Source organism: Lampetra fluviatilis, unplaced genomic scaffold, assembly GCF_964198595.1.
Source record: "Lampetra fluviatilis unplaced genomic scaffold, kcLamFluv1.1 SCAFFOLD_189, whole genome shotgun sequence".
In the NCBI taxonomy this organism is placed as follows: domain Eukaryota; kingdom Metazoa; phylum Chordata; class Hyperoartia; order Petromyzontiformes; family Petromyzontidae; genus Lampetra; species Lampetra fluviatilis.
Genome location: NW_027621419.1, coordinates 1 through 21,178, shown reverse-complemented (window position 1 = coordinate 21,178; position 21,178 = coordinate 1). Strand labels below are relative to the sequence as shown.

The 21,178-nt window shown below is 46.8% G+C and overlaps 1 protein-coding gene across 1 annotated transcript; it reads right to left on the bottom strand.

Moving 5' to 3' along the window:
• Positions 1-150: 150 nt before the first annotated feature.
• Positions 151-19,941, bottom strand: LOC144955216 (tyrosine-protein phosphatase non-receptor type 11-like; the record flags this gene model as incomplete). The annotated part of the gene is made up of 8 exons (XM_078885522.1): positions 151-278; positions 3,852-3,919; positions 4,782-4,936; positions 5,668-5,799; positions 9,091-9,240; positions 10,177-10,256; positions 12,465-12,561; positions 19,837-19,941. Coding segments are annotated over 8 exons (915 nt in total), but the record flags the coding sequence as incomplete, so codon positions are not given.
• Positions 19,942-21,178: the final 1,237 nt, after the last annotated feature.

Below are 21,178 nucleotides of genomic sequence, written 5' to 3'. Positions count from 1 at the left end.
CAGACACACACACAGACACACACACACAGACACACACACACAGACACACACACACAGACACACACACAGACACACACACAGACACACACAGACACACACAGACACACACACACACACAGACACACACACAGACACACACAGACACACACACACCATGTCTAAGTAAGCTTGGACTGCCATGTAGACAAACTTGTACTGAGCCTCTGTCTGCACCATGCCGGAGCGCTGGGCACGGACTTTCTGGATCGTGGCGGAAACGTCGATGTCACTCTCCACTCCTAGATAGACACACACAGAGAGACACACACACATAGACACACACACAGAGAGACACACACAGAGATAGACACACACAGAGATAGACACACACACAGATAGACACACACACAGATAGACACACACACAGATAGACACACACAGACACACACACATAGACACACATAGATAGACACACACAGAGAGACACACAGATAGACATAGACACACACACACATAGACACACACAGAGAGAGACACACATAGACACACACATAGACACACACACATAGACACACACAGAGAGACACACACACACAGAGAGAGAGACACACACACAAACAGACACACAAATAGACACACACACAGATAGACACACACACATAGACACACATAGATAGACACACACAGAGACACACACAGAGAGACACACAGATAGAGACACACACAGATAGACACACACAGAGAGATACACAGATAGACATAGACACACACACACATAGACACACACAGAGAGAGACACACATAGACACACACATAGACACACACACATAGACACACAAACATAGACACACACAGAGAGACACACACACAGAGAGAGAGAGACACACACACAGACAGACACACAGATAGACATAGACACACACACACACATAGACACACACAGATAGACACACAGATAGACACACACAGATAGACACACAGAGAGAGACACACAGAGAGAGAGACACACACATAGACACACACAGATAGACACACAGATAGACACACACAGATAGACACACAGAGAGAGACACACACACACAGAGAGACACACAGATAGACACACACAGAGAGACACACACAGAGAGACACACAGATAGACACACACACAGATAGACACACACAGAGAGACACACAGATAGACACACACACAGATAGACACACACAGAGAGACACACAGATAGACATAGACACACACACACATAGACACACACAGAGAGAGACACACAGATAGACACACACATAGACACACACACATAGACACACACACATAGACACACACAGAGAGACACACAGATAGACATAGACACACACACATAGACACACACAGAGAGAGACACACAGATAGACACACACATAGACACACACACATAGACACACACACATAGACACACACAGAGAGACACACAGATAGACATAGACACACACATAGACACACACACATAGACACACACACATAGACACACACAGAGAGACACACAGATAGACATAGACACACACACATAGACACACAGAGAGAGAGACACACATAGACACACACATAGACACACACAGAGAGACACACACACAGAGAGAGAGACACACACACAGACAGACACACAGATAGACACACACAGAGATAGACACACACACAGATAGACACACACAGAGATAGACACACACACAGATAGACACACACAGATAGACACACACAGAGAGACAGACATATACACTTGCCCCTACAGCCTGCTGGAGGCTACCTGGGGGATCTTTGTCTGTGTGTGGGTGAGTGGGTGGGTGAGTGAGTGAGTGAGTGGGTGAGTGAGTGGGTGAGTGAGTGGGTGAGTGGGTGAGTGAGTGGGTGAGTGAGTGGGTGAGTGAGTGGGTGAGTGAGTGAGTGGGTGAGTGGGTGAGTGGGTGAGTGAGTGAGTGGGTGGGTGAGTGGGTGGGTGAGTGAGTGAGTGAGTGGGTGAGTGAGTGGGTGAGTGAGTGGGTGAGTGAGTGGGTGAGTGAGTGAGTGAGTGGGTGAGTGGGTGAGTGGGTGAGTGAGTGAGTGGGTGGGTGAGTGGGTGAGTGAGTGGGTGAGTGAGTGAGTGAGTGGGTGAGTGAGTGGGTGAGTGAGTGGGTGAGTGAGTGGGTGAGTGAGTGAGTGAGTGAGTGGGTGAGTGGGTGAGTGGGTGAGTGAGTGGGTGAGTGGGTGAGTGGGTGAGTGAGTGAGTGGGTGGGTGAGTGGGTGAGTGAGTGGGTGAGTGAGTGGGTGAGTGAGTGAGTGAGTGGGTGAGTGAGTGGGTGAGTGAGTGGGTGAGTGAGTGGGTGAGTGAGTGAGTGAGTGGGTGAGTGGGTGAGTGGGTGAGTGAGTGAGTGGGTGGGTGAGTGAGTGAGTGGGTGAGTGAGTGGGTGAGTGAGTGGGTGAGTGAGTGAGTGAGTGGGTGAGTGAGTGGGTGAGTGAGTGGGTGAGTGAGTGAGTGGGTGAGTGAGTGAGTGAGTGGGTGAGTGGGTGAGTGGGTGAGTGAGTGAGTGGGTGGGTGAGTGAGTGAGTGGGTGAGTGAGTGGGTGAGTGAGTGGGTGAGTGAGTGAGTGAGTGGGTGAGTGGGTGAGTGGGTGAGTGAGTGGGTGAGTGAGTGGGTGAGTGGGTGAGTGAGTGGGTGAGTGGGTGAGTGGGTGAGTGAGTGGGTGAGTGAGTGGGTGAGTGGGTGAGTGGGTGGGTGAGTGGGTGAGTGGGTGGGTGGGTGAGTGGGTGGGTGGGTGAGTGGGTGAGTGAGTGGGTGAGTGAGTGGGTGAGTGAGTGGGTGAGTGGGTGAGTGGGTGAGTGGGTGGGTGGGTGAGTGGGTGAGTGAGTGGGTGAGTGAGTGGGTGAGTGAGTGGGTGAGTGGGTGAGTGAGTGAGTGGGTGAGTGAGTGGGTGAGTGGGTGAGTGGGTGAGTGAGTGGGTGAGTGAGTGGGTGAGTGGGTGGGTGGGTGAGTGGGTGGGTGAGTGGGTGGGTGAGTGGGTGAGTGGGTGAGTGAATGAGTGGGTGAGTGGGTGAGTGAGTGGGTGAGTGGGTGAGTGGGTGAGTGAGTGGGTGAGTGGGTGGGTGGGTGGGTGAGTGGGTGAGTGGGTGGGTGAGTGGGTGGGTGAGTGAGTGAGTGGGTGAGTGAGTGAGTGGGTGAGTGAGTGGGTGAGTGAGTGAGTGAGTGGGTGAGTGGGTGAGTGGGTGAGTGAGTGGGTGAGTGAGTGGGTGAGTGGGTGAGTGAGTGGGTGAGTGAGTGAGTGGGTGAGTGGGTGAGTGGGTGAGTGAGTGAGTGGGTGAGTGAGTGGGTGAGTGGGTGAGTGGGTGGGTGAGTGGGTGAGTGGGTGGGTGGGTGAGTGGGTGGGTGGGTGAGTGGGTGAGTGAGTGGGTGAGTGAGTGGGTGAGTGAGTGGGTGAGTGGGTGAGTGGGTGAGTGGGTGGGTGGGTGAGTGGGTGAGTGAGTGGGTGAGTGAGTGGGTGAGTGAGTGGGTGAGTGGGTGAGTGAGTGAGTGGGTGAGTGAGTGGGTGAGTGGGTGAGTGGGTGAGTGAGTGGGTGAGTGAGTGGGTGAGTGGGTGGGTGGGTGAGTGGGTGGGTGAGTGGGTGGGTGAGTGGGTGAGTGGGTGAGTGAGTGAGTGGGTGAGTGGGTGAGTGAGTGGGTGAGTGGGTGAGTGGGTGAGTGAGTGGGTGAGTGAGTGGGTGAGTGGGTGGGTGGGTGGGTGAGTGGGTGAGTGGGTGGGTGAGTGGGTGGGTGAGTGAGTGGGTGAGTGAGTGAGTGAGTGGGTGAGTCGGTGAGTGAGTGGGTGAGTGGGTGGGTGAGTGAGTTGGTGGGTGGGTGAGTGGGAGGGTGAGTGGGTGAGTGGGTCACCGTGGTGGGCGATGAGTTTGGTGAGGATGTCGATGACGATCAGGGTGCCCGTCCGGCCAATTCCAGCGCTGTAGCAACATCATCATCATCATCAGCAACATCATCATCATCATCATCAGTAGCATCATCATCATCAGCAACATCATCATCATCATCATCAGTAGCAACATCATCATCATCAGCAGCAGCATCATCATCATCATCAGCAACATCATCATCATCATCAGTAGCATCATCATCATCAGTAGCATCATCATCATCAGCAACATCATCATCATCAGTAGCAACATCATCATCATCAGCAGCAGCATCATCATCATCATCAGCAACATCATCATCATCATCAGTAGCATCATCAGCAACATCATCATCATCATCAGCAACATCACCAACATCATCATCAGCATCATCAGCAGCATCAACATCATCAACAACATCATCATCATCGTTAGCAACGTGGTTGTTGTTGTGGTGGTGTTTGTTGTTGTTGTGATGGTTGTTGTGGTTGTTGTGGTTGTGGTGGTTGTTGTTGTGGTAGTTGTTGTGATAGTTGTTGTGGTAGTTGTTGTGGTTGTTGTTGTGATGGTTGTTGTGATGGTTGTTGTGGTGGTTGTGGTTGTGGTGGTTGTTGTTGTGGTAGTTGTTGTGGTAGTTGTTGTGGTAGTTGTTGTGGTAGTTGTTGTGGTTGTTGTTGTTGTTGTTGTTGTTGTGATGGTTGTTGTGGTGGTTGTGGTTGTGGTGGTTGTTGTTGTTGTGGTGGTTGTTGTGATTGTTGTTGTGATGGTTGTTGTTGTGGTAGTTGTTGTGAGGGTTGTTGTGGTTGTTGTGGTGGTTGTTGTGGGTGTAGTTGTGATGGTGGTTGTTGTTGTGGTGGTTGTTATGGTTGTGGTGGTTGTTGTGGTTGTTGTTGTTGTTGTTGACATCACTCACCTGCAGTGCACAACAACGGGGCCTGTCCCCGACGTTTCGGCCAGCCGCGCGTTCACCTCGTCCAGGAAGTGGAGAATTCCCAACGCAGTTGCCGGGACCCCGTGGTCCGGCCACGACAAATAGTGGTAATGCCACACGTGTCTAACTACGTCTGGCTAGATAGACACACACAGGCAGATAGACACACACACAGACACACACACACAGACACACACACACACAGCAGTGGTAATGCCACACGTGTCTAACTACGTCTGGCTAGATAGACACACACACACACACACAGACACACACACACACACAGATAGACACACAGACACAGATAGACACACACACACACACAGACACACACACACAGTAGTGGTAATGCCAGACCTGTCTAACTACGTCTGGCTACATAGACACACACACAGACACAGATAGACACACACACACACAGACACACACAGATACACACACACACACAGACACACACAGATACACACACACACACAGACACACACACACAGATACACACACACAGACACACACAGACACACACAGACACACACACACAGACACACACTCACAGACACACACAGACACACACAGACACACACACACAGACACACACTCACAGACACACACAGACACACACACAGATAGACACACACACACACAGACACACACAGATACACACACACACAGACACACACAGATACACACACACACACAGACACACACAGATACACACACACACACAGACACACACACACAGATACACACACACAGACACACACACAGACACACACACAGACACACACACAGACACACACAGACACACACTCACAGACACATACAACACACGTGACGAGCGCGGGGGTCACGTGACGGGCGTGGCACTCACGTGATCGGTGTGGTAGAGGCGCATGAGTCTCTGGGTGTGATCGCTGTGTGGGACCTCGCGCAGCGACTCCACGCGGAGAGACCCAAAGTCGCGCGTGACGCCCACGTCGGGCCAATAGCGCACGCACTTGTTCTGTGCGCACGCACGTTAGTCAGTCAGTCAGCTAGTCACTCAACTATTCAGTCAGTCACTCACTCACTCAGTCAGTCAGTCAGTCACTCAGTCAGTCAGCTAGTCACTCAGCTAGCGACTCCACGCGCAGAGACCCAAAGTCGCGCGTGACGCCCACGTCGGGCCAATAGCGCACGCACTTGTTCTGTGCGCACGCACATTAGTCAGTCAGTCAGCTAGTCACTCAACTATTCAGTCAGTCACTCACTCACTCAGTCAGTCAGTCACTCAGTCACTCAGTCAGTCAGCTAGTCACTCAGCTAGCGACTCCAGGCGCAGAGACCCAAAGTCGCGCGTGACGCCCACGTCGGGCCAATAGCGCACGCACTTGTTCTGAGCGCACGCACGTTAGTCAGTCAGCTAGTCAGTCAGCTAGTCACTCAGTTAGTCACTCAGTCAGTCAGTCACTCAGTCAGTTACTCAGCTAGTCACTCAGCTAGCGACTCCACGCGCAGAGACCCAAAGTCGCGCGTGACGCCCACGTCGGGCCAATAGCGCACGCACTTGTTCTGTGCGCACGCACGTTAGTCAGTCAGTCAGCTAGTCACTCAACTATTCAGTCAGTCACTCACTCACTCAGTCAGTCAGTCACTCAGTCACTCAGTCAGCTAGTCACTCAGCTAGCGACTCCACGCGCAGAGACCCAAAGTCGCGCGTGACGCCCACGTCGGGCCAATAGCGCACGCACTTGTTCTGTGCGCACGCACATTAGTCAGTCAGCTAGTCAGTCAGCTAGTCACTCAGTTAGTCACTCAGTCAGTCAGTCAGTCACTCAGTCAGTCAGCTAGTCACTCAGCTAGCGACTCCACGCGCAGAGACCCAAAGTCGCGCGTGACGCCCACGTCGGGCCAATAGCGCACGCACTTGTTCTGTGCGCACGCACATTAGTCAGTCAGTCAGCTAGTTACTCAACTAGTCAGTCAGTCACTCACTCACTCAGTCAGTCACTCAGTCACTCAGTCAGTCAGCTAGTCACTCAGCTAGCGACTCCACGCGCAGAGACCCAAAGTCGCGCGTGACGCCCACGTCGGGCCAATAGCGCACGCACTTGTTCTGTGCGCACGCACATTAGTCAGTCAGCTAGTCAGTCAGCTAGTCACTCAGTTAGTCACTCAGTCAGTCAGTCAGTCACTCAGTCAGTTACTCAGCTAGTCACTCAGCTAGCGACTCCACGCGCAGAGACCCAAAGTCGCGCGTGACGCCCACGTCGGGCCAATAGCGCACGCACTTGTTCTGTGCGCACACACGTTAGTCAGTCAGCTAGTCACTCAACTAGTCAGTCACTCACTCACTCAGTCAGTCAGTCACTCAGTCACTCAGTCAGTCAGCTAGTCACTCAGCTAGCGACTCCACGCGCAGAGACCCAAAGTCGCGCGTGACGCCCACGTCGGGCCAATAGCGCACGCACTTGTTCTGTGCGCACGCACATTAGTCAGTCAGCTAGTCACTCAACTAGTCAGTCACTCACTCACTCAGTCAGTCAGTCACTCAGTCACTCAGTCAGTCAGCTAGTCACTCAGCTAGCGACTCCACGCGCAGAGACCCAAAGTCGCGCATGACGCCCACGTCGGGCCAATAGCGCACGCACTTGTTCTGTGCGCACGCACGTTAGTCAGTCAGCTAGTCAGTCAGCTAGTCACTCAGTTAGTCACTCAGTCAGTCAGTCAGTCACTCAGTCAGTCAGCTAGTCACTCAGCTAGCGACTCCACGCGGAGAGACCCAAAGTCGCGCGTGACGCCCACGTCGGGCCAATAGCGCACGCACTTGTTCTGTGCGCACGCACATTAGTCAGTCAGCTAGTCAGTCAGCTAGTCACTCAGTTAGTCACTCAGTCAATCAGTCAGTCACTCAGTCAGTCACTCAGCTAGTCACTCAGCTAGCGACTCCACGCGGAGAGACCCAAAGTCGCGCGTGACGCCCACGTCGGGCCAATAGCGCACGCACTTGTTCTGTGCGCACGCACATTAGTCAGTCAGTCAGCTAGTCACTCAGTTAGTCACTCAGTCAGTCAGTCAGTCACTCAGTCAGTCAACTAGTCAGTCACTCACTCACCCACCCATTCACCCACCCACTCAATAGCGCACGCACTTGTTCTGTGCGTACGCCAACACGCTAGTCAGTCACTCAGTCAGTAACTCAGTCACTCAGCTAGTCACTCGGTCACTCAGTCAGTCACTCAGTCAGTCACTCAGTTACTCACTCAGCCAGTCAGTGAGTCACTCAGTCACTCAGTCAGTCACTCAGTCAGTCACTCAGTCAGTCACTCACTCAGTCACCCACCCACCCACTCACTCACCTGCCCACCCACCCACTCACCCACCCATTCACCCACCCACTCACCCACTCACTCACCCACCCACCCACTCACCCACCCATTTACCCACCCACTCAATAGCGCACGCACTTGTTCTGTACGCAAGCCCACACGTTAGTCAGTCACTCAGTCAGTCAACTAGTCAGTCAGTCACTGAGATAATCACTCACTCAGTCACTCAGTCAGTGACTCAGCCAGTCACTCAGTCAGTCACTCAGTCAGTCACTCAGTCACTCACTCAGTCACTCAGTCACTCACTCAGTCACTCAGCCAGTGACTCAGTCACTCAGTCAGTCAACTAGTCAGCTAGTCACTCAGTCAGTCACTCATTCAGTCACTCAGTTAGTCAGTCACTCAGCTAGTCACTCACTCAGTCACTCACTCACCCACCCACCCACCCACTCACCCACCCACCCACCCACCCACCTACCCACCCACCCACTCACTCACTCACCCACTCACCCACCCACTCACCCAACCACCCACTCACCCACCCACTCACTCACTCACCCACCCACCCACTCACCCACTCACCCACCCACTCACTCACCCACCCACCCACCCACCCACCCACCCACCCACCCACCCACCCACCCACTCACTCACTCACCCACCCACCCCCCCACCCACTCACTCACCCACCCACCCACTCAACCACCCACCCACTCACCCACCCACCCACTCACCCACCCACCCACCCACTCAACCACTCACCCACCCACCCACCCACCCACTCACCCACTCACCCACCCACTCACCCACCCACCCACTCACCCACCCACCCACTCACCCACCCACTCACCCACTCACCCACTCACTCACTCACCCACTCACCCACTCACCCACCCACCCACTCACTCACCCACCCACCCACTCACCCACTCACCCACCCACCCACTCACCCACTCACCCACCCACTCACCCACCCACCCACTCACCTTCCCCCTCTCAACCTCCTTGGTTGTCATGACGACCACGCGTGAGTCCTCCTGGTAAATCATCCTCCAGAAGTCGATGAGGGTCGTTGCCAGGCAACCCTGGGTTGCCACGTAGCGACAGGCAGCCACAGCGCTGTCTGTTATCGAGTACTGGGGGGGTGGGGCAGGGTGGGGGGGGTGGGGGGGTGAGGGGGTGGGGGGGGTGGGGGGGGGAGATGGGGGGTAGGGGGGTGGGGGGGGTGGGGGGGGTGGGGCAGGGTGGGGGGGGTGGGGGGGTGAGGGGGTGGGGGGGGTGGGGGGGGGAGATGGGGGGTAGGGGGGTGGGGGGGGTGGGGGGGGTGGGGCAGGGTGGGGGGGGTGGGGGGGTGAGGGGGTGGGGGGGGTGGGGGGGGGAGATGGGGGGTAGGGGGGTGGGGGGGGTGGGGGGGGTGGGGCAGGGTGGGGGGGGGTGGGGGGGTGAGGGGGTGGGGGGGGTGGGGGGGGGAGATGGGGGGTAGGGGGGTGGGGGGGGTGGGGGGGGTGGGGCAGGGTGGGGGGGGTGGGGGGGTGAGGGGGTGGGGGGGGTGGGGGGGGGAGATGGGGGGTAGGGGGGTGGGGGGGGTGGGGGGGGTGGGGCAGGGTGGGGGGGGTGGGGGGGTGAGGGGGTGGGGGGGGTGGGGGGGGGAGATGGGGGGTAGGGGGGTGGGGGGGGTGGGGGGGGTGGGGCAGGGTGGGGGGGGTGGGGGGGTGAGGGGGTGGGGGGGGTGGGGGGGGGGAGATGGGGGGTAGGGGGGTGGGGGGGGTGGGGGGGTGGGGGATGATGGGAGGAGGTGGGGGGGCATAGGGGGGGGATGGGGGTGGGGGGGATGGGGGGTGGGGGTGGGGGGGGGAGGTGAGGGGGGGGTGGGGGTGGGGGAAGGTGGGGGGAGATGGGGGGAGCGAGGATAATCATGGTGTCACCATGGTTACCGCGAAGATGTTGCCGTGGTTACCGCGGTGGTGTTGCCGTGGTTACTGCGATGGTGTTGCCGTGGTTACCGCGACGGTGTTGCCATGGTTGCTGCGATGGTGTTGCCGTGGTTACCGATACGGTGTTGCCATGGTTACCGTGATGGTGTTGGCGTTGATGTAGTCGGATCCCGGCACGTCTGGGTCTCCGTCCCTCAGCACCACGCGGTTGTGGTCGACTGAGCAACAACAATCAACAACAACAATCAACAACAACAATCAACAACAGTAGCTGAGTGACGGTAGCTGAGAGGGTGTAGCTGTGTGTGTAGCTGTGTGTGTAGCTGTGTGTGTGTGTGTAGCTGTGTGTGTGTAGCTGTGTGTAGCTGTGTGTGTGTAGCTGTGTGTGTGTGTATCTGTGTGTGTAGCTGTGTGTGTGTAGCTGTGTGTGTAGCTGTGTGTGTGTAGCTGTGTGTGTGTAGCTGTGTGTGTGTGTAGCTGTGTGTGTGTAGCTGTGTGTGTGTGTAGCTGTGTGTGTGTGTAGCTGTGTGTGTGTGTATCTGTGTGTGTAGCTGTGTGTGTGTAGCTGTGTGTGTAGCTGTGTGTGTAGCTGTGTGTGTGTAGCTGTGTGTGTAGCTGTGTGTGTGTAGCTGTGTGTGTAGCTGTGTGTGTGTAGCTGTGTGTGTGTAGCTGTGTGTGTAGCTGTGTGTGTAGCTGTGTGTGTGTGTAGCTGTGTGTGTGTAGCTGTGTGTGTAGCTGTGTGTGTGTAGCTGTGTGTGTAGCTGTGTGTGTGTAGCTGTGTGTGTGTGTAGCTGTGTGTGTGTAGCTGTGTGTGTGTGTAGCTGTGTGTGTGTGTAGCTGTGTGTGTGTGTATCTGTGTGTGTAGCTGTGTGTGTGTAGCTGTGTGTGTAGCTGTGTGTGTGTAGCTGTGTGTGTGTAGCTGTGTGTGTGTAGCTGTGTGTGTAGCTGTGTGTGTGTAGCTGTGTGTGTGTGTAGCTGTGTGTGTGTAGCTGTGTGTGTAGCTGTGTGTGTGTAGCTGTGTGTGTAGCTGTGTGTGTGTAGCTGTGTGTGTAGCTGTGTGTGTGTAGCTGTGTGTGTAGCTGAGTGTGTGTAGCTGTGTGTGTGTGTGTGTAGCTGTGTGTGTGTGTAGCTGTGTGTGTGTAGCTGAGTGTGTGTAGCTGTAGCTGAGTGAGTGTGTGTATCTGTGTGTGTGTGTAGCTGTGTGTGTAGCTGTGTGTGTGTATCTGTGTGTGTGTATCTGTGTGTGTGTAGCTGTGTGAGTGTAGCTGTGTGTGTAGCTGAGTGAGTGTGTGTGTAGCTGTGTGTGTGTAGCTGTGTGTGTGTAGCTGTGTGTGTGTAGCTGTAGCTGAGTGAGTGTGTGTGTAGCTGTGTGTAGCTGTAGCTGAGTGAGTGTACCCACACGGCAGGATGTTCTTGTATCGGTTGCGAGGTTTGTTGTGTATCTGTGTGTGTGTGTAGCTGTGTGTGTGTGTAGCTGTAGCTGTGTGTGTAGCTGTGTGTAGCTGTAGCTGTGTGTACCCACACGGCAGGATGTTCTTGTAGCGGTTGCGAGGTTTGTTGTGTATCTGTGTGTGTGTGTAGCTGTGTGTGTGTGTAGCTGTGTGTGTGTGTAGCTGTAGCTGAGTGTGTGTAGCTGAGTGAGTGAGTGCACCCACACGGCAGGATGTTCTTGTAGCGGTTGCGATGTTTGTTATGTAGCTGTGTGTGTGTAGCTGTGTGTGTGTGTAGCTGTGTGTGTGTGTAGCTGTAGCTGAGTGTGTGTAGCTGAGTGAGTGAGTGCACCCACACGGCAGGATGTTCTTGTAGCGGTTGCGATGTTTGTTGTGTAGCTGTGTGTGTGTAGCTGTGTGTGTGTGTGTAGCTGTGTGTGTAGCTGTAGCTGAGTGTGTGTAGCTGAGTGAGTGAGTGCACCCACACGGCAGGATGTTCTTGTAGCGGTTGCGATGTTTGTTGTGTATCTGTGTGAGTGTAGCTGTGTGTGTGTATCTGTGTGTGTGTATCTGTGTGTAGCTGTAGCTGAGTGAGTGTGTGTGTAGCTGTAGCTGAGTGAGTGTGCACCCACACGGCAGGATGTTCTTGTATCGGTTGCGATGTTTGTTGTGTAGCTGAGTGTGTGTAGCTGTGTGTGTAGCTGTGTGTGTGTAGCTGTAGCTGTGTGTGTAGCTGTGTGTGTATCTGTGTGTGTGTAGCTGTGTGTGTGTAGCTGTGTGTGTAGCTGTGTGTGTAGCTGAGTGAGTGTGAGTGTAGCTGTAGCTGAGTGAGTGTGTGTAGCTGTAGCTGAGTGCACCCACACGGCAGGATGTTCTTGTAGCGGTTGCGATGTTTGTTGTGTAGCTGTGTGTGTGTAGCTGTGTGTGTGTGTGTAGCTGTGTGTGTGTAGCTGTGTGTGTAGCTGAGTGAGTGTAGCTGTAGCTGTGTGCACCCACACGGCAGGATGTTCTTGTATCGGTTGCGATGTTTGTTGTGCGGCTGTTGCCCCTCGCTGCGGCTGTACAGCAGGTTCCCCTCCAGCTGCTGCAGCAACTGGAGCAGTCAACAACATCAACAACATCAACAACATCAACAACATCATCATCAACATCAACATCAACAACATCAACAACAACATCAACAACATCAACAACATCAACAACATCAACAACATCAACAACAACATCAACAACATCAACAACAACATCAACAACATCAACAACATCTACATCAACATCATCATTAACATCATCATCAACAACATCAACAACAACATCAACAACATCATCAACAACATCAACAACAACATCTACATCAACATCAACAACATTAACAACATCAACAACATCAACAACAACAACATCAACATCAACAACATCATCATCAACAACATCAACAACATCAACAACATCATCAACAACATCAACAACATCAACAACATCAACAACATCAACATCAACAACATCATCAACATCAACAACAACAACATCAACAACATCAACAACATCAACAACATCATCATCAACAACATCATCATCAACAACATCAACAACATCAACAACATCAACAACAACATCAACAACATCATCATCAACAACATCATCATCAACAACATCAACAACATCAACAACATCAACAACATCAACAACAACATCAACAACATCATCATCAACAACATCATCAACAACATCATCATCAACATCAACAACATCAACAACATCAACAACAATAACATCAACAACATCAACAACATCAACAACAACATCAACAACATCAACAACAACATCAACAACATCAACAACATCAACAACAACATCAACAACATCAACAACATCAACAACAACATCAACAACATCAACAACATCATCATCAACATCAACAACATCAACAACAACAACATCAACAACAACAACAACATCAACAACAACAATAACATCATCATCAACATCAACAACATCAACATCAACAACATCAAGAACAACATCGTCAACATCAACAACATCATCATCAACATCATCATCAACAACATCATCAACATCATCATCAACAACAATAACATCAACAACATCATCATCAACAACATCAACAACATCAACAACATCAACATCATCATCAACATCATCATCAACATCAACAACATCAACAACAACAACATCAACAACAACAATAACATCATCATCAACATCAACAACATCAACATCAACAACATCAACAACATCAACAACATCATCATCAACATCAACAACATCAACAACAACAACATCAACAACATCATCATCAACAACATCAACAACATCAACAACATCAACAACATCAACAACATCATCATCAACATCAACAACATCAACAACAACAACATCAACAACAACAATAACATCATCATCAACATCAACAACATCAACATCAACAACATCAACAACATCAACAACATCATCATCAACATCAACAACAATAACATCAACAACATCAACAACATCAACAACAACATCAACAACATCAACAACAACATCAACAACATCAACAACATCAACAACAACATCAACAACATCAACAACATCAACAACAACATCAACAACATCAACAACATCATCATCAACATCAACAACATCAACAACAACAACATCAACAACAACAACAACATCAACAACAACAATAACATCATCATCAACATCAACAACATCAACATCAACAACATCAAGAACAACATCGTCAACATCAACAACATCATCATCAACATCATCATCAACAACATCATCAACATCATCATCAACAACAATAACATCAACAACATCATCATCAACAACATCAACAACATCAACAACATCAACATCATCATCAACATCATCATCAACATCAACAACATCAACAACAACAACATCAACAACAACAATAACATCATCATCAACATCAACAACATCAACATCAACAACATCAACAACATCAACAACATCATCATCAACATCAACAACATCAACAACAACAACATCAACAACATCATCATCAACAACATCAACAACATCAACAACATCAACAACATCAACAACATCATCATCAACATCAACAACATCAACAACAACAACATCAACAACAACAATAACATCATCATCAACATCAACAACATCAACATCAACAACATCAACAACATCAACAACATCATCATCAACATCAACAACATCAACAACAACAACATCAACAACATCAACATCATCATCAACAACATCAACAACATCATCAACATCAACAACATCAACATCAACATCAACAACATCAACAACATCAACATCAACAACATCAAGAACAACATCGTCAACATCAACAACATCAACAACAACAACATCAACAACATCAACAACATCATCATCGTAAAGATCATCAGCAGCAGCATCATCATCAACATCATCATCAACATCATCATCATCAACATCATCATCAACATCATCATCAACATCATCATCAACAACATCATCAACATCATCATCATCAACATCATCATCAACATCATCATCATCAACATCATCATCAACATCATCATCAACATCATCATCAACATCATCATCAACATCATCATCAACAACATCAGCAACATCATCATCATCAACATCATCATCAACATCATCATCAACATCATCATCAACATCATCATCAACAACATCATCAACATCATCATCAACAACATCATCAACATCATCATCAACATCATCATCAACAACATCATCAACAACATCATCAACAACATCAGCAACATCATCATCATCAACATCATCATCAACATCATCATCAACATCATCATCAACATCATCATCAACAACATCATCAACATCATCATCAACAACATCATCAACATCATCATCAACATCATCATCAACAACATCATCAACATCATCATCAACAACATCATCAACATCATCATCAACATCATCATCAACATCATCATCATCAACATCAGCAGCAGCATCATCATCAACAACATCATCAACATCATCATCAACAACATCATCAACATCATCATCAACAACATCATCAACATCATCATCAACAACATCATCAACATCATCATCATCAACATCAGCAGCAGCATCATCATCAACAACATCATCAACATCATCATCAACATCATCATCAACATCATCATCAACAACATCATCAACATCATCATCAACAACATCATCAACATCATCATCAACATCATCATCAACAACATCATCAACATCATCATCATCAACATCATCATCAACATCATCATCAACAACATCATCATCAACAACATCATCATCAACATCATCATCAACAACATCATCATCATCAACATCATCATCATCAACATCATCATCAACAACATCATCATCAACAACATCATCATCAACATCATCATCAACAACATCATCATCATCAACATCATCATCATCAACATCATCATCAACATCATCATCATCAACAACATCAACATCATCATCAACAACATCAGCAGCAGCATCATCATCAACATCATCATCAACATCATCATCATCAACATCATCATCAACATCATCATCAACATCATCATCAACAACATCATCAACATCATCATCATCAACATCATCATCAACATCATCATCAACAACATCATCATCAACAACATCATCATCAACATCATCATCAACAACATCATCATCATCAACATCATCATCATCAACATCATCATCATCAACATCATCATCAACAACATCATCATCATCAACATCATCATCATCAACATCATAATCAACAACATCATCATCATCAACATCATCATCATCAACATCATCATCATCAACATCATCATCATCAACATCATCATCAACATCATCATCATCAACATCATCATCATCATCAACATCATCATCAACATCATCATCATCAACATCATCATCATCAACATCATCATCATCAACATCATCATCAACAACATCATCATCAACATCATCATCAACATCATCATCATCAACAACATCAACATCATCATCAACATCATCATCATCAACATCATCATCATCAACATCATCATCAACAACATCATCATCAACAACATCATCATCAACATCATCATCAACAACATCATCATCATCAACATCATCATCATCAACATCATCATCAACATCATCATCATCATCAACAACATCATCATCAACATCATCATCAACAACATCAGCAGCAGCATCATCATCAACATCAGCAGCAGCATCATCATCAACAACATCATCAACATCATCATCAACATCATCATCAACATCATCATCAACAACATCATCAACATCATCATCAACAACATCATCAACATCATCATCAACATCATCATCAACAACATCATCAACATCATCATCATCAACATCATCATCAACATCATCATCAACAACATCATCATCAACAACATCATCATCAACATCATCATCAACAACATCATCATCATCAACATCATCATCATCAACATCATCATCAACAACATCATCATCAACAACATCATCATCAACATCATCATCAACAACATCATCATCATCAACATCATCATCATCAACATCATCATCAACATCATCATCATCAACAACATCAACATCATCATCAACAACATCAGCAGCAGCATCATCATCAACATCATCATCAACATCATCATCATCAACATCATCATCAACATCATCATCAACATCATCATCAACAACATCATCAACATCATCATCATCAACATCATCATCAACATCATCATCAACAACATCATCATCAACAACATCATCATCAACATCATCATCAACAACATCATCATCATCAACATCATCATCATCAACATCATCATCATCAACATCATCATCAACAACATCATCATCATCAACATCATCATCATCAACATCATAATCAACAACATCATCATCATCAACATCATCATCATCAACATCATCATCATCAACATCATCATCATCAACATCATCATCAACATCATCATCATCAACATCATCATCATCATCAACATCATCATCAACATCATCATCATCAACATCATCATCATCAACATCATCATCATCAACATCATCATCAACAACATCATCATCAACATCATCATCAACATCATCATCATCAACAACATCAACATCATCATCAACATCATCATCATCAACATCATCATCATCAACATCATCATCAACAACATCATCATCAACAACATCATCATCAACATCATCATCAACAACATCATCATCATCAACATCATCATCATCAACATCATCATCAACATCATCATCATCATCAACAACATCATCATCAACATCATCATCAACAACATCAGCAGCAGCATCATCATCAACATCATCATCAACATCATCATCATCAACATCATCATCAACATCATCATCAACATCATCATCAACAACATCATCAACATCATCATCATCAACATCATCATCAACATCATCATCAACAACATCATCATCATCAACATCATCATCAACATCATCATCATCATCAACATCATCATCATCAACATCATCATCATCAATATCATAATCAACAACATCATCATCATCAACATCATCATCATCAACATCATAATCAACAACATCATCATCATCAACATCATCATCATCAACATCATCATCATCAACATCATCATCATCAACATCATCATCAACAACATCATCATCATCAACATCATCATCATCAACATCATAATCAACAACATCATCATCATCAACATCATCATCATCAACATCATCATCATCAACATCATCATCATCAACATCATCATCAACATCATCATCATCAACATCATCATCATCATCAACATCATCATCAACATCATCATCATCAACATCATCATCATCAACATCATCATCATCAACATCATCATCATCAACATCATCATCATCAACATCATCATCAACAACATCATCATCATCAACATCATCATCATCAACATCATCATCATCAACATCATCATCATCAACATCATCATCATCAACATCATCATCATCAACATCATCATCATCAACATCATCATCAACAACATCATCATCATCAACATCATCATCAACAACATCATCATCATCAACATCATCATCATCAACATCATCATCATCAACATCATCATCATCAACATCATCATCATCAACATCATCATCATCAACATCATCATCAACATCATCATCATCAACAACATCATCATCATCAACATCATCATCATCAACATCATCATCATCAACATCATCATCATCAACAACATCATCATCATCAACATCATCATCATCAACATCATCATCATCAACATCATCATCATCAACATCATCATCAACATCATCATCATCAACAACATCATCATCAACATCATCATCAACAACATGATCATCATCAACATCATCATCATCAACATCATCATCATCAACATCATCATCAACAACATCATCATCATCAACATCATCATCATCAACATCATCATCATCAACATCATCATCAACAACATCATCATCATCAACATCATCATCATCAACATCATCATCATCAACATCATCATCATCAACATCATCATCATCATCAACATCATCATCATCAACATCATCATCATCAACATCATCATCATCAACATCATCATCATTAACATCATCATCAACATCATCATCAACATCATCAACATCATCATCATCAACATCATCAACATCATCATCATTAACATCATCATCAACATCATCATCATCATCAACATCATCATCATCAACATCATCATCAACATCATCATCAACATCATCATCAACATCATCAACATCATCATCAACATCATCAACATCATCATCATTAACATCATCATCAACATCATCAACATCATCAACATCATCATCATCATCAACATCATTGGGGGTTGTGGCGTGGTGGTTATGGTTGTTGTGGCGGATACGGGGGTGGTGGTGTGTTGTTGTGGTTGTGGTTGTTGTTGTTGTGGTTGTGGTTGTTGTTGTTGTTGTTGTGGCTGTTGTGGCTGTTGTGGTTGTTGTGGTGGTTGTTGTGGTTGTGGTTGTGGTTGTTGTTGTTGTGGTTGTGGTTGTGGTTGTGGTTGTTGTTGTTGTGGCTGTTGTGGTTGTTGTGGTTGTTGTGGTTGTTGTTGTTGTTGTTGTTGTGGTTGTGGCTGTTGTTGTTGTGGTTGTTGTGGTTGTTGTTGTTGTGGTTGTTGTTGTTGTTGTTGTTGTGGTTGTTGTTGTGGTTGTGGTGGTTGTGGTTGTTGTTGTTGTTGTGGTTGTGGTTGTTGTTGTTGTGGTTGTTGTGGTTGTTGTGGTTGTTGTGGTTGTTGTTGTGGTTGTTGTGGTTGTTGTGGTTGTTGTGGTTGTTGTGTCGTAGAACCTCGAACTCGTCCGAGAATCCCCGCTGGGCTCCGTCTGCGTCTCCGCTCAGCTCCTCGACGCGGCGAGACACGTGGCAGGCAGAGATCCGTGTGGAGTAGAGAGGCTGTAGAGACACATATAGTATCAGTACTATAGTAGTAGTACTAGTACTATAGCTGTAGTACTAGTACTATAGTAGTACTATAGTAGTAGTAGAACTAGAGACACGTGGCAGGCAGAGATCCGTGTGGAGTAGAGAGGCTGTAGAGACACATATAGTATCGGTACTATAGTAGTAGTACTAGTACTATAGTAGTACTATAGTACTAGTACTATAGTAGTAGTACTAGTACTATAGTAGTAGTACTAGTACTATAGTAGTACTATAGTACTAGTACTATAGTAGTAGTACTAGTACTATAGTAGTAGTACTAGTACTATAGTAGTACTATAGTACTAGTACTATAGTAGTAGTACTAGTACTATAGTAGTAGTACTAGTACTATAGTAGTACTATAGTACTAGTACTATAGTAGTAGTACTAGTACTATAGTAGTAGTACTAGTACTATAGTAGTACTATAGTACTAGTACTATAGTAGTAGTACTAGTACTATAGTAGTAGTACTAGTACTATAGTAGTACTATAGTACTAGTACTATAGTAGTAGTACTAGTACTATAGTAGTAGTACTAGTACTATAGTAGTACTATAGTACTAGTACTATAGTAGTAGTACTAGTACTATAGTAGTAGTACTAGTACTATAGTAGTAGTACTATAGTACTATAGTAATAGAACTAGAGACACGTGACAGGCAGAGATCCGTGTGGAGTAGAGAGGCTGTAGAGACACATATAGTATCGGTACTATAGTAGTAGTACTAGTACTATAGTAGTAGTACTAGTACTATAGTAATAGAACTAGAGACACGTGGCAGGCAGAGATCCGTGTGGAGTAGAGAGGCTGTAGAGACACATATAGTATCGGTACTATAGTAGTAGTACTAGTACTATAGTAGTAGTACTATAGTACTATAGTAATAGAACTAGAGACACGTGACAGGCAGAGATCCGTGTGGAGTAGAGTGGCTGTAGAGACACATATAGTATCGGTACTATAGTAGTAGTACTAGTACTATAGTAGTAGTACTAGTACTATAGTAATAGAACTAGAGACACGTGGCAGGCAGAGATCCGTGTGGAGTAGAGAGGCTGTAGAGACACATATAGTATCAGTACTATAGTAGTAGTACTAGTACTATAGTAGTAGTACTAGTACTATAGTAATAGAACTAGAGACACGTGGCAGGCAGAGATCCGTGTGGAGTAGAGAGGCTGTAGAGACACATATAGTATCGGTA